The sequence below is a fragment of the Ammodytes marinus genome (genome assembly GCF_949987685.1).
Source record: "Ammodytes marinus genome assembly, chromosome: 7".
In the NCBI taxonomy this organism is placed as follows: Eukaryota; Metazoa; Chordata; class Actinopteri; order Uranoscopiformes; family Ammodytidae; genus Ammodytes; species Ammodytes marinus.
In genome coordinates, this window is record NC_137211.1 from 31,877,263 (window position 1) to 31,893,032 (window position 15,770).

Here is a 15,770-nt window from a genome sequence, read left to right on the forward strand (position 1 = left end):
ACAGGGGCATTGATATCCCTGATAGGATCCTCAGGCCTTCAGCAAGGACTTGTGCATTTACCCCTGTTGTACACAAGCCTTATTAATAATAATATGCATCATTTCTTACAGCTGCAGTATATACTGTAGAAATGCTGAGGTGTGAGAGTTATGGCAGTTACCTAATCTGGCCAGAGAAGTGGCCCACCTCCCTGGTCTATATATATACAAATATACATATATGTACCATGTCTTGCATAGTGCTGGAGAATACAGCAAGAGAAGTTGAATCATTAATCCATTAATAGATCACCCTATCTTATTACAACGACTATACACATACACAAACATACGCAAACACACACACACACACACACACACACACACACACACACACACACACACACACACACACACACATACACACACAAACACACACAAACACACACACACACACACACACACATCCCCGTTTCTGACTTAGTCTTCAGGAGCATGTGTGGAATTAGGGAGAAGCACAGAGACATGTAACTCATCTGTGTATGAGTGGGCTGCAGCTTGTGTGATTGTGGCTGTTTGGATGACGGTGTGTGAACTATTGAAAGTCATGTTTTGAGCAGCTTTAGCATTACGGTTTCCTCGCTCATGAGCTTTAATTAATTATTTATATATTATTTTTATTTTTAAAGTTTGCCATTTTCACAAACAATACTTTTTGTCTTACTTCTAGCAGCAGCTAGCTGGGCAGAAGCACGTCTCTTTTGAAAAATGTATGTATTGATTTAAAAAAGTATTTTCAAATCAGGTCGGGTTAAGAAATCCAAGTCAACTGAGTGATTGTCAGCAAAGCAGCCAAATTATTCTCTTCTTACTCCTTTTTTCTTTCTTTCTGACTTCAGTTTTTCCTTCTGTGAGGGAATATTGCAAAATCATTTTAAACAATAAACAATTCCTAATGTTACTGGTACAGCCTCCATACAATGCAAATCAGTTAACCCAAAGCATACTCACCAATGATGGCATCCCGCAGGTCATCTGTGATGATACTCATATCATCAATGTCCACAAAGTACAGGTGTTCCTCCACAGGGGGGGTCACCACCTCCCTCAGCACCTGGTAGTTTCCATGGCCAGTGGAGACCACCAGCACTGCCACGCCCTCCTCCCGCAGCTCTGCCATTGGTCCAATCACATCTCCTGGTTTCACCCCATCCGTTAACCACACCAGCACTCTGGGGAGGCCTGCCCGGGCCCCGTCCACTGCTCCAGCTCTCAACACCCTCTCCTTTGCCAGCAGCAGGGCGCCTACTGTGTTGGTGTCCCCCCTGAGAGGCTTGGTGCTCCTCACAGCCTCCTGCAGTCCACTCTGGCTGCTGTGGGCGCTGAAGCCAAACTGGAGGCGTGGCTGTGTGCCCACCTGTAGCAGGCCCACCCTCACCTGCTCCTCTCCCAGGCTGAAGGGCAGGAGCAGCTCGGACAGGAAGGAGAGCATGCGGGAGTGTTCATAGGCCGACACACTCCCTGAGGAGTCCAATAGGAAGAGGACATCCCCCTCACAGCAGTTCAGCACTGTGGAGGAAAAGGGAAGATGAAAGACGTCACAACAAGCCAGTCAAGTGGTCAAAATCCACACGTGCTGCCTTTTGATGCTGATGTGGGCTGGGACGTGCACTTTGAGGGGCAGGGGCTCAATTGATCTTTATTGATGTGCCATTCATTCCTCTATCTGACTAGTCTTTCCCACACTTTGTAAGTTACCCTGCATGATAGGGAAAGCGTTTCGAATCAAAACACTTTCCCTTTACATTCAAACGTTGTATGTAAATAAGTACACACTAAAGAGGTTAATAATGAGGAATTTACAACCCAATCCTACTGACGTACTTTAATGTTTTCTTAATGAATAACATAAGAATTCACTGTTGTTTTGGCTGGTTGCATATTAAAGGGGTGCCTAGCAGGGCGCTCGTGGTGAAGTGGTTAGTCAATAAAGCCTGCAAACTTCATTTGAGAGGGCAGAGCATGCAGAGTACTATTTAAATTGATAAGGGATATTTTTCATGGATTCTACTATACATTTCCGTCTTTATTTGATGGAATTAAAAACAAATTATTTTATTTAACTAAAATTATTTATTTCTATTTATTTATTTGTTGGGGCCCAAGGCTCTGTCTGTGCACATGGATGTGGGGACCACATTCAACTCCATCTATGATTCCTTTACAATCCCACAACTTTTTCCACAGGTCCCCCCTCATTCTTCAATGACACACACACACACACACACACACACACACACACACACACACACACACACACACACACACACACACACACACACACACACACACACACACACACACACACACACACACACACACACACACACACACACACACACACACACACACTTGGAATCCCCCTGCTTTCTCCAACCACTCTCTCGGAACAACACAGTCACAAAACTTTTATTTGGGGAAAATGTCAAGAAGCAGCAGAGAGTCAGAAGAAGCAAGCAAGAAAACAAGCAATTAGAGTGAAGATAAGAAGTTCATCCAAACAAACAGAGGAACTATGAAACCATGCCAACGCTATGATCACTGGACAAGTGGAGCATGGCCACAGAGACACACTTTGTAACAGAAGCACAAGTTAAAAGGGAAGGACAGGAAAAAACAGTAGCCACTGGGCATTGGTGCTAGGAGGGAGAGGGAGTGGAGAGAGGAGGTGGGACAAGGGGAAATAAAAGGCGTTTAAAGGAGACAGAGGCTTGGAGTGGTGGTGGTGAGTGTGTGTGTGTGTGTGGGGGGGGGGGGGGGGGGCAGGGTTCCATGTGAGAGACGACCAGGAATGTTGGATTGCGTATACAGAGCAGAGAGCGAGGGAGGTATAGAGAGAGAGAGAGAGAGAGAGAGAGAGAGAATAGCTGCAGCAATAGAGCCGAGATCTAAAAGCAATATTTAGATGCGGATCTGACTGCACAGTCAACCAAAACAAAAGGCCCACAGTTAAACTCCTAAGAGCAAGGGCCAATGAGAAAAAAAGAAAAAAAATCCTTTGAGAGAATGACCTATTGTGAGGTGAATGCCTTAGATTGCCTATAGATTGTTTATCTATGAATTATGATTCATATCTAGGATTTATAATGGACCATTCTCTTTCAAGCCTCATATTCAACAACAACAACAAATTGGAAGGTAGAGTTCTTGATTCTGTATAACACTTGTTGACAAAATCACTTTGTCAAAATCAGTGAATATCTTCTAAAGATCGGCTGTGTCTCTGTACTGTGTGTGCACTGAAAAAAAGCTGGTGTTAATACACAGCCAGGGCTGTACGCTTATTTTTTTAGGTGGTAGCACTGGTGCTAGCAAGCAAAAAAAATCAGTAGCACAAAAATAAATTCAGTAGCACACAAAGTATGATCGAAAACTTGCATAACCTTAACCCTTGCATTTCGCTCTAATTACCTTTTAGCCTGTCATCTTGGTCTCATTTGAAATTCTCAATTAATATCATATCCTAGTGTGTGCAGTAATAATTGTAGAAAAATTAATAGGGGTGCACTGATTGTAATTTAGACAAAAAAATCTAACCTGCCAATTGTAATTTTTTGCTGATTCAGAATTATTTCTCCCCATAAAATTAATATCTATATATTTTCTGTATATATACATATCATTATTATATTCATAATAATATTTTTTTTTGTTAAATGTCCTTCTGTTAATTAAAACCAAACTTTAAAACATTAAACATAGCCTATTAAATAAATAAGTAGGCCTATACATATTGGTAAAATTTGGAATAAGTTAAATAGGTTGTTGTGAATGTGTTGGGAGTAGTTCTTCAGTGGCTTATCAGTTATTTCAAACTTTGTTTAAAAAGACTATTGTTGACTGCTCTCTGCAGTTGAAGCAGTTGATTTTCAAGCTAGCGCACTGCAGAGCTGTGAAGCGCTAACTTCTTGTTCTTACCGGCTTCAAAATAAAAGTCAACTCACGTTTGGCTAGTAACAGGCTTTTAATGTTTGCACACGCGCTAACTTAACTGTGTGTCGTCTCCTTCCGGTTATTACCGTTGGTGAAGTGTATTAATCACCGCACAAGCACAGGTCCCGAGCACACATCTTTCACTAGCCAAAGTGGAGGGTGGACTCAATAACTTACTTGCCTGAGACTACATTTACCCGAATTTGGAGAGTGTTAATGTAGAGCCCTCTAAGCAGTGTTGTGCAGCACTCCTCTGTGTCTCAGACGGACAGCATCTGCTCATTAGCAAGCTGTCAATTGTATTCATCATCGCACGTGATCAATTTCAGTAGCAAATGCGATCAAAACTGTCGCACTGTACAGCCCTGACAGCCCTCTGTAAACTGTAAAAAATTAAAATAATAATAATAATAATAATGTTTACAAAGTGACCCACGTAGCTAGCAACATGCGTTTTGCAGAGCCTATGCTGTGTGTTAACACTGGATTCTTTTTCGGAGCAGGTAGTGGATCATGAGGAGATTTTCACTGATTTTGTCAAAAAGTGATTCTCAAGAATCACTGACTACACCTTTAAAGATAGAGTTTAATTTCAAAATTTTTATTTAAGGATAAGCCCCTTGAGATGTATCTCGTTTTCGAGAACACACACAGTACATACACAGGCTCTCACAATTCTCCAAAAATAGCAACAATGAAAAAAATAAATAAACAATAACAAAAACAAATAAATATGTGCATTCAAAAACAAGAGCAGGGTGATTTAAGATAAATAAGCAAAGAAATCTTGAAGCGTTGTAAAGAAGTGATTGATCTGATGAAGAAAGCTTGAAAAATATGGCCGCCATTGACCAAAACGTTTACGCAGGGGCGGGGCTTATTAACAAATTGACCATAACTCCTTAACCATAGGTCCTATCATCATCAAACTTGCTGGGTATGTGCAGAAGTCATGTGGTAGCATGTCCCTCGATGCTTATCGAGATTAACCCATAGGGGGCGCCACAAATGCCCCCTGACTCTGATTGACTTGAAATTTCTTACACATGTACAGCTCATGGTGCTCTACAATAAAGCCTCTTGGACCATAGGGGTCAGCCATGATTTTTTTTTTCATCCCAAATTTGCGTGACCTGAAATACAGTCAAGTGACATCTACTTCGTGGATTTCCAACCTATCATCACCAAATTGTGTACACAGCATTAGGGGAACGACGTACCCGTGTGTACAAAGTTTTAGCGAGATAGCTCAAAGAACATGGCCGCCCTTAAGCGAAAACGTCTTTGCGAGAACGGCCGTTTTTCTGCATTTTGCCACGATTGCGACCTTCGATCGGCCACAACTCGGGACTGGAATTTGGAAAGCTTTCAGGCCCGGCCGACGGGCGGGGCGCCGCCGACGCGGGGATTGGCGGCCTGCGCCGGGCTGCCCGTACTTTCAAAATCTCCACGGGATTTTCTAGTTAGGCTTATTACTTTAAAAAGAAGTCTTGTTTTTCCTTCAAGGCCAAAAAGACCCTTGTTGCTGCAACCTTTATGTCTGTACTGGACTATGGGGATGTTTTATATATGAATACCTTAAAACTCTTTACTTGCTTCTTGTATGCTCAGCTGGTCTGCTCTGACCACTTAACCATTGGCATGTCCCTATTTATAAAGCTATTCTTGGTGTCTTACATACATATCTATATCTTTCAAGAGTACAGAAACTCCCCACCTTCGCTCTGAGTTCAATTCAATTCAGTTTATTTAAGAAGGTGACAAATGAATACAACACATGATCATACATGGTTTAGAAATGCCGGTATTAGCCAAAAGTTCCTACTAACTGTCCAAAAAGTCTGCCCTGAAACGGGGAAAAGGGTGTTAGGTTCTGCAGCTCCCTCTGCCTGGAACAAGCTGTACAATGAGTTGAGACTTTTGGTCTCTCTAAAGAGATTGAGTGCTTGTTAATGAATGACAAGCAGGCACCTCTGTCTGTACAAGCTTTGTTAAAGCCACTACGAGTAACTTTGTCCGTTGGCGGCCCATTTGGACAAAAGCGGTAGCCTAGTATTTTTACGACGCCAGCTGTCGTGAAGCTGTTTTCTAGCTTGTGCCAGGCGTGCGAGATTCAAATGATCAGGAAGCAATATAGTGCATGTCCGTGTGTTAAAAGTGTGAGGGCACCGGACTCTTTTCGGCTCTGTGAGAGTGGTTAGTGACACAGCATCAACTAATGCCAGTCAGTGCTACACACACCTGATTGCAATGAGTTGATGCAGTGTCACCTAACTGCTCTCACAGAGCTGAAAGATTACGTGTCCTCACAGAAAGCTAATGAACGAGAGACGGTAGTTTGTATGGATCACGATGAGGTAATGTGTTTATGTTGTTGTAAATAATGACTATTTCAGATGAATAATGGTCATCTGATGCTGGTGAGGCAAAGTAAACTTTGTGTTAGTACCGCTCATTCATTTAGGAGTAAACACTGCAGTCTAGTTCACTCCCGTGAAATTGTGTACACGTTGCTTGGCAACGCCCTCCTCCCGCCCGTCTACCACTCTCCCTTTTAGCTTTTTCTTCATTGCCTTTTTCATCCTTGAAAATGTAGGATTAGACACCATAATCAAGATCCTAGGTGCTATACAACCCAAGCTACCGATACTATAACAGCCAATGGCGGCCATTTTTTAAAATGGCTGCCATGGCAACTATGGGAGAAATTGGCGATGGCCCTATAGGCAAAAAATCTTCCTTAGGGCATGCTCTAACAGTGTGCCAAAGCTCATGTTTGTATCAAAAAAAGCACAATTCCTTCATATATTGCACCTATCTGCTGGACTACATAGAGCCTGCACGCGCAAACCGAAAATCGGACTGGGTGTGCGACCAGACCAAACGCAGTAATAAAAACTATATAAAAACGTCTTTCTTTGCACTGATGGTCTCTTTTGCTGTTAAAGGTAATTTATGATTATCAGAGGAAACATGAGGCTGTTTAAAAGATATTTAAATGTTACTCGTAGCTGCTTTATAGCCTGGCTCCGCCCGCCTACCTACTTCCGCCCAAATTTAATTTTCCCTTCAGTAGTCAGTCTGGGGCTGCGGTGAATTCACGTGTTTGAGCTCAGGAAAATTTCCGGCCATCCAATCAGCGAACAGAGCGAGTGGCTGAGAACGATGACGTCAAAGTCGTGCTCCAGTTTCAGTTGAATGCTGCGACCAAACGTTATGCGATTGGTTGGCTGATCCAAAGTGGCACTGAGCAGATCCAATAGTTTTAAACTTCGACAGACACCCGCCTCCAAGTGAGTGAACGTTTGCCAAATAGAGCAGTTCCAGACCTTCTGTACAAATGAAATGAAGTAGGATGGTCTGGTAGCACAAGGCTAGCTGCTTTAAGTGATGTTCTCAGATTGTGACTGTATTATGTGTTGTTTTAAATGTTTGGTCTGTAACAGTGAAAGTGTTCTGCTGCCTGTGTTGGACAGGACTCTCTTGGCTTGAGACTTTTCTTGGTAAAATAAAAGTATTTTTTTTGCAAAACTGCAATTACACGTTCCAACTCAACCACCTCATCTTTGGAATCTCTCATTTTCCTAGACCTAGACCAGGGGTCGGCAACCCGTGGCTCCGGAGCCACGTGTGGCTCTTTCATCCTTCTGTTGTGGCTCCCTGTGACTTTGTTCATTTTAAAATATAATTCTGAATTTGAAGATTATGGTAAACTTGTAACATTTAAATAAAAAGTTTTTAATATTTTTATCGCGGCCCCGAGAGCAGTCGCTGGAGACAGGGGAACCACGGCGCACTCGTGCGTTGCGGTGCTTGAGACCGAGTCCAAGAGCCGCTCCTCTTGGACTCGGTCCAAGACTTCAGAGGGACGGGTGGGAAAGCGTAGGCTACAGGAGTGTGTTCGGCCACGGTCTGTGAGCGAACGCATCCACCCCGAGCGGGGGATTGTCCTTCGCGCTGAGAGAGAACCACAGCGCGCACTGTGTGTTCTCCCGTGTGGAGAATAGGTCGACTTCCGCCTTCCCAAACTCGCTCCATATCTGATTGATCAGATCGTGGTGCAGAGTCCAGTCTCCTGGCCCCCCACTCGACATTATGTCTGCCCCTCTGTTTAGGACACCGGGGATGTACACTGCTCTGATGGAGAGCAAGTGTGTGTGCGTCCAGCATAACGTCTCGCTATGCTCAGCTGCTGCGCTGAGCGCACGCCCCCTTGGCGATTGATGTATGCTGCTGTCGCCTTGTTGTCCGTGCGAATCATTACATGTTGATTTGTTAACATTGGGGCAAAGTGTTGGATTACTTTCCACACAGTGATAAGCTCCAATGCGTTTATATGCATGATCACGGGGGCCGGCCAAACGCTTGGTTCATTTTGGTGTGAAAGGCCTATACGTGAGACTCGCAGGTTCCTCCCCAGCCAGACAGAGATGCATCCATGAACACTGAGATGTGTGACGTTGCTCTGCCCAGCGGCACCCCTCTCGTGAGGGTTAGGGGATCGCCCGGACACTTTGCGCCACCGTTGGCGCACTGGGTCGATGCGCAGGCGAGAAAACCATAGGTTAAATGCAACGTAGTATAGTTTTTTGTACATAGCATACAGGTTATATATATATACTGTGTATATACACATATGATGTCAAAATGGGTTGTGGCTCCGAGTGCTTTCTTTTTATTGGGAGGCGGTCCCAAATAGCTCTTTGAGTAGAAAAGGTTGCCGACCCCTGACCTAGACCTAGGATATACCAATATTTTTAACACATGAGACAAGGTGTTGAAAGCTAAGAAGGCAGCGGGGCGTGTATACACATTACACACACACACACACACACACAGACACACACACACACATCCAACATGTGCACACACACGCAGAAGTGAACGCTCTCCGCATTTCTCTCCATCGGCCCTAATAATTCCTTACATCCTTTTACTAGTTCCATATCACTGCCCCAGACAGTGAACCAGACAATGTTTCAACATTATACAATATTAACAGGCTACAAATTACTAAAAAAAAAATATTTAAAAAATATTACATAATCCATGCTCATTTGGAAATGTGTTTTTTGAGGTACAAGTTTCAGTTTTGCAGAAATTTTGAGGAATTTGAATACCAAGCATGGCTTACAAAGCCTAACCATCAAACTAACAGCCATCCAGAGAAGAGTAGAAAGACACCCATAGTAACTTTGTATCTCTTTATTGTTTCTCTTTATATTTGATCATAATTACCAGTCAACAACAATCTGTGAGTGTGGGTTGTGTGGATGGTTAAGGCCATGTTCACACAATGAAAAGGTTTTCACTTTACGTTTTCAAAAGTGTTTGCGTTCAGACACAATTGTTTTGAATACTTTCATCATGCACATTGTTTTGGAGAAAACTGTCCGAAATAGCTGTAGTATGCATGCCAAGCATTGACATGTTATAAAAAGGACACCATATTAAAACATGGTGCCCATTCATTCCTACGAAAGCTGCTCAGTGTCGCAGAGCAACACCAAGGATAGAATTTCTTCCGCATCGTAGGTGCCTAACACACCCCTAGCGCATGATGCGCAGTGCGCGTTTCACGACATTCTGGATGTAGAAATATTGTCGTTCTCTAGCATTTTGAGCTAGAATTCATAGACCCCACCCCTCGTCTAAAACTGAAAATAAAATGGCTAATAAAACGCTTGAGGTGGCGTTTTGAAAAGAGAAAACTTTCATTTTATTAGTACATGGTCTAGAGATAAGTATGAGCTATGAGCATTGATATCCAGAAAATATTTGCGGAGACACATTCGTGTTTGACGCTTGTTTTGGAGTGAACAGGGATATCTGCTTCTGGGGTCGTATGAATTTACTGACCCGTCCACAGCCGGCCAAAACAACTGCAGTACCAGGCATGGCCACTGAGCACTGCTGGACTGCGGAAGAAGACACTGCTCCTGGGAGCCTGATAACAAGCCAGTAGTCGGCGGTGACACTTAGCCTAGTAGATAGCTCTTCCGTGACAATTCGAAGCATAAAACCTTACTGTAACCAAAAATGAATGCCAACGTTCATGAAGCTTTTGGTGTAAGTTTAGGATTACAAGTATTGTAAATGACAAGCTTTCTGTCCTCTTATTTCACCGCGTAGAACTCGTGAAAACAGAAGACATGCTGCTAGTGAGACTTCCGGGTTACAGAGCATGGAGTAGGTGCGTTCGCTTTCTAGCTCCCACTAACTATTTCAGACCTAACTGATTAAACCCTATTTTCATCGATTTGTTTTGTGCACGGATTTAGAGCGAAGCAACTCATCCCTGGAATACGGACAGACAGTGGGTGTACAACATCAGATCAGAAATCGATAAACGAAAAGTTCAAAACATTCTATTCAAATTTCTATAGTTCTGACTGTACAGTAGACGCAAGGGTGATGGAAACCTTTTTCAGTAACCTAAACATGCCTTCCCTTTCTCAAGACCTGAGACATAGCCTTGAGGCACCTATTACTCAGAAGGAAATTATTGCAGCAATAACATCTATGCAATCAGGCAAATCTCCTGGTCCAGACGGACTTCCATCTGACTTTTTCAAGAAATTCTCAGCCGAATTGTCGCCTTTTTTATGTTCAGTATTCTCAGACTCATTTGACTCAGGTAAACTCCCGCCTTCGTTCTACCAGGCCTGTATTTCCCTGTTGTTAAAAAAGGATAAAGATCCTCTAGATTGTGCATCATACCGACCAATTTCACTATTAATACGGATGTGAAGATACTTGCTAAAATTCTCGCCCACAGATTGGAGGATGTTCTCCCCTCTATCATATCCCCCGACCAAACTGGGTTTATAAAGGGACACCAATGATTTTATAATATCCGCCGGCTAATGAACATTTTATAGTCCCCCAGAAATATTGAATCAGAATGCCTCGCTTCTATGGAAGCTGAAAAAGCATTTGATAGAGTAGAATGGAATTATTTGTTTTTCACCCTTGAAAAATTCGGTTTGGGTCCTGTTTTCACTTCTTGGGTTAAATTATTATATGCATGCCCTTCTGCCTCAGTATTAACAAACAGCCGTTACTCAAGTAGTTTTGATCTGCACCGTGGGACCCGGCAGGGTTGTCCTTTGAGCCCGCTCCTTTTTGCTATTGCAATCGAACCACTTGCGATTGCCATTCACGGTAACAAACAGATTCAGGGGATATAGAGAGGAGGAATCGAACATAAGGTATCATTATACGCCGATGACTTACTTTTGTTTGTCGCCAAGCCAGCCACCTCTTTACCGGAGGCACTTTCTGTGTTGGAGGTCTTTAGTCAGTTTTCTGGATATAAACTTAACTTGAGTAAGAGCGAACTCTTTCCGATTAATAAAGAAGCTCTTAAACTTGATTATACAGCTCTCCCACTCAAAGTGGTGACAGATCATCTGAGTTACCTTGGGGTATGTTTTACCAGAAATTTTAAAAACCTATTTAAATCGAACTTCCTCAAATTATTGAATCAGACGAAGCAAATATTATCGAAGTGGTCTCCTCTGGCTTTCTCTCTTATAGGTAGAATAAATTCAATTAAAATGGCATTACTCCCACAGTTCCTATATCTATTCCAATGTCTCCCCATCTTTCTCCCCAAATCCTTTTTTCAGGCCCTTGACTCTTTAATGATATTTGGAATGGTAAACACCCTCGGTTACGGAAAGCTTTTCTTCAAAGACCCAAACAAACAGGTGGAATGGCCCTCCCTAATTTCCAATACTATTACTGGGCTGCTAATATCCGTTCTTTAGTGTATTGGGTGCATTTTCACCTTGACGACTCAGCCCCAGTCTGGGTAACAATGGAGTCCAGCGCTATTAGCCCATTGTCTCTATCTGCCCTCTTATGCGCCGCACTTCCACTCTCTTCGGCTATTCCCAACAGTAGTCCCGTGATTAAGTACTCCCTTCGAATCTGGACCCAATTTAGGAAGAATTTTGGAATGCAGAATTTTTCACTTTTCAGCCCAATTGCAGCTAATCACTTGTTTACTCCCTCGACGGTGGATGGTGCATTCAAGATCTGGCATAAAAAAGGCTTAAAATGCATCGGTGATTTATTTATTAATGATCTATTTGCTAGTTTTTCTCAATTGACAAAACACTTCGGTATCAAAAAGACAAATTTTTTCCGATTTCTGCAAATCAGGCATTTTACGCAGAAGTTAATTCCCCAATTCCCTTATAAACCGCCAGCCAATCATGTCGATTTGTTTCTTTCTGTAAACCCCACATTAAAAGGCTCAATTTCCGTGTTTTTCAACCTTATTTCGAAGTTGCATAGCCCCTCATTAGCAGCTATAAGAACCCTGTGGGAGCAGGACCTAGGTTCTGCCTTCACAGATTACATGTGGGATTCAGTCCTGGATCGGATACACTCTACCTCCATGTGCGCCCGACATGCTCTTGTGCAATTTAAAGTAGTACATCGTATCCACATATCTAAAACTAAATTAGCTCGTATGTTCCCCGATGTAGACCCGACCTGTGATAGCTGTAAGAGCGCACCGGCATCACTCTTTCACATGTACTGGTTGTGTCCCACCTTGACTGAGTTCTGGACATCAGTTTTTCAAACAATTTCTGAAGTACTTCAGCATCAAATTAAGCCGAACCCTTTCACTGCAATTTTTGGCATTGCTCCAAATTCGGGCTTACCTAAAGTGAAGCTGAGGGTACTGGCCTTCACCTCATTACTTGCTCGTAGGGCTATCCTACTCAAGTGGAAAGATCCTGCTCCTCTATAGGTGACATGAGTTTATTTCGCTAGAAAATCTGGCAGAGCACAAATCTTTCCCCAGCCAAGTGGCGGGTTGTCTCAATAACTAATCGTTTAGACTAAATGTACCCACATTTGGCGAGTGTTATATCCGATCCCTGCATGAGACTCTCTGTTGATCACAGTGATGGTGCCGCGGAGACACCGTGCATGTTGTCTTCTAACTTCTAACTCGCGTGTGGGTATTTTGACAGCAAATGTAATAGACTACGCATGTGTGAAGTGGAGCCGTGACGTCAGCGTTACCAGAGAGACCGTTTCACTAGTTTACAAGGTTCAGCTGCAGTTGCGTTTTCAAAAGATTCCACCCCGGAAGGTGGTTTAAAAGTTTGCGTTTTCAATCCTGTGTTTCCTGTTATCATTTTAATGATAGGCTGCATCCGTAAAAATACTTTTGCGGATTCACCGTTACCGTTTCCAATGTGAACACCCTCTCAAGGTGGTAGTTGGCGGAGAAACTGGCATGTTGCAAGCTGCGATGGGCCCCTTTGTTAACATACCCCTTGTTTAGATACCAGTTTACAGAGCCTAGACTGTGTAATAACAATGGATTTATTTTCAGTGCACACACAGTACTGTCAGGTATCGTTAGGGGATATTTACAAAAAGGGATTTTGACAACAAGTGTTCTCCGGATTTGCTGACTCCACCTTTAACTCTGCATTTTACAAGGCTGGGTATAATGCACATGTTTAACTTGTAAAGAGCCCCATAATTACAGTAAGCTATGTAGGTTTCAGTCTCATCTGGTCCCTATTAATGGAAAGGGCAAAGTGACAGCATCTCACTGACTAGTACTACTATGTTAAAGCAGTCATTTAGATGGGCTCCCATTGACAGACTGGGCCAAGTTTAGCCTCAGACACACACGCCACGGACAGGAGCCTTATACCCATGGTGTGACACACTGCCCTATCAGTACTGGCTGATAACATTTGTCTTGTTGTCACTGATCAAATCTGGTCCGAATTACCCACACCCTATAAACTGACAGAGGAGTGCCTATGTGTTGGTCGACTCTCACTTTACAGTAATCTAAGTGACCCTCATATGTGATTTTTGTTTCTCATACTTATTATTATCGATAATATTTGAGTGTAGAGGTGGGGAAAAAATTGCAGATCAGATGGGTCATTCTTTCTTTTCATTCTAAATTATTTGTTGAGCCAATTAAATATTCATTTAAATGAGAATATTTCTGAGTTGAAGACGGCTTTGTCCTTCCCCTGTAAACCGCTGCTGTAATGTCAAAAGATATCATCGGCAGACATTCATGTACTCAGAGATTCAAGGCGTTTGGTGGTCCCTGCATGTGCCTCCTCCGTTTGGGGAAGCACTGCTCCGGGCTGCAGGGTTTCATCAACTGACTAATACCTGGAGTGGTGCCATGTCACTGAGAACACTGGTGTAATATCAACCCCACCCTGAGCATAGACTGCAGCAGCACCATCTGTTTCTACAGGCAAAGTCATTGTGTCCCATATTATGAGCCACCAAATGCATTCAAACTCACTTCATATTAACCAGGGCCAAAGTTGTGTGTGATGACTGAGAATACAGTATATTTGGTCCAGGTAGCTCTTAAATAACAAAGATATGAACATAAAGCGAATATTGGTCCAACAAAATACATAGACAGTATTAGGTGTAATTTAATTTGATAGCCTATAGTATGCACATTTTATCAAGTGTTTTCATCTTATTTTCTTTTTATGGTATTCTATCCCTGCTTTTATGTTCATTACATTTCTATTTCAATGTAAAGCACTCTTGTAATGCAGTTTATTATTATTATTATTATTATTATTATTATTATTATTATTATTATTATTATTATTATTATTATTATTAGCAGTAGTAGAAGTAGTATTATAGGATATTTTGGTCTTTCACTTTTTGCTGGTGCATGTTTACGAGTTAGGCTATAACACATTTGGATGCCGTTGGATTAATAGATTGTGCTTGTGCGTGTATGTTTGTGTGTGTGTGTGTGTGTGTGTGTGTGTGTGTGTGTGTGTGTGTGTGTGTGTGTGTGTGTGTGTGTGTGTGTGTGTGTGTGTGTGTGTGTGTTGGGAGCTTACCTCCTTCAGGTGCCTGGTTCTGTGACGCCGAGGGCCGCATGAGCAGACACAACAGCATCCATATCAGCGACATGTGGCTGTCCATCGTAATGGTTATGACCTAGTTCCACAGAAGCAAATTATAGCTAAACAATTCTTGAATCACTGATATATCCACCAAAGCCCGGAGGAGCGCACTCAGTAAATCCTAGACAGAAGCTTAATGAATACACGTCCCATGTTATGTGGCCTCTCCTCTTTCTTCTGTGATGCCCAACCAGTCGGTCAGTGGAGACGCTGGAAGCGAAACTTTAACTTCAGTCCGTGTGGCAGAGTGAACGCGCGGCTCGGCTGCGCTCGCGCTCAGGTGGAGACGAATATCAAGCGCGCGACAACTAAGCACGAGCTTTCCCTGGAAAACTTTCCAAATAAAGCTCTGCTTTGCCCAGGCCAATTTCAGACAAAAACAAAATGTTAATATGAACTGCCAAAATACCCTCGCTCAGTTTACTCCACAGCTTAATAGTCCTAGGCTATTTAGGGTTATAAACAAAAGAGGACATTTTGGTCATAACACTTGGCTTAAGTCCGTGGTGGAATAAAGTTGATATTAAAGTAGCCTAAATAAAATAGCAATTACAGAATGTAAATAAATGTATGTCATTTATTATGTATATTTTACGTTGGGCATAATTTGCATAGGCCTCGATAGGCCTAGGCTACTTCTTTATCTTAAAGGAGTTTTTTTGTAATAAAAAATAAAAGTTTCTACTACTAAGCACCTCAAATGATTTCATTTAAAGTAAGTTAGCCCCATTAGTATGTTATGTAGAACTGAACATGCATGAGTTGAGTTATACATTAAACTATATTCAGTAACTTTTCCATGAGGTAGTGGACACAGACTTGATCAAATGCTTCGCTGTGCAAAAATTTGAC

General features: G+C 42.5%; 1 protein-coding gene across 1 annotated transcript in view; it reads right to left on the bottom strand.

Annotated features, from left to right (window-relative positions):
- vwa1 (von Willebrand factor A domain containing 1) overlaps window positions 1–15,152 on the bottom strand; it is a 32,046-nt gene extending 16,894 nt beyond the window's left edge. Inside the window, exons 1-2 of the mRNA XM_080030790.1 lie at window positions 14,853–15,152; window positions 991–1,548 (exon numbers count right to left, since the gene is read on the bottom strand). Coding sequence (XP_079886916.1) covers window positions 991–1,548; window positions 14,853–14,937 — 643 coding nt within the window. The 5' untranslated portion in view covers window positions 14,938–15,152. The remainder of the gene's footprint in view (window positions 1–990; window positions 1,549–14,852) is intronic.
- Between the last annotated feature and the right edge of the window lie 618 nt (window positions 15,153–15,770).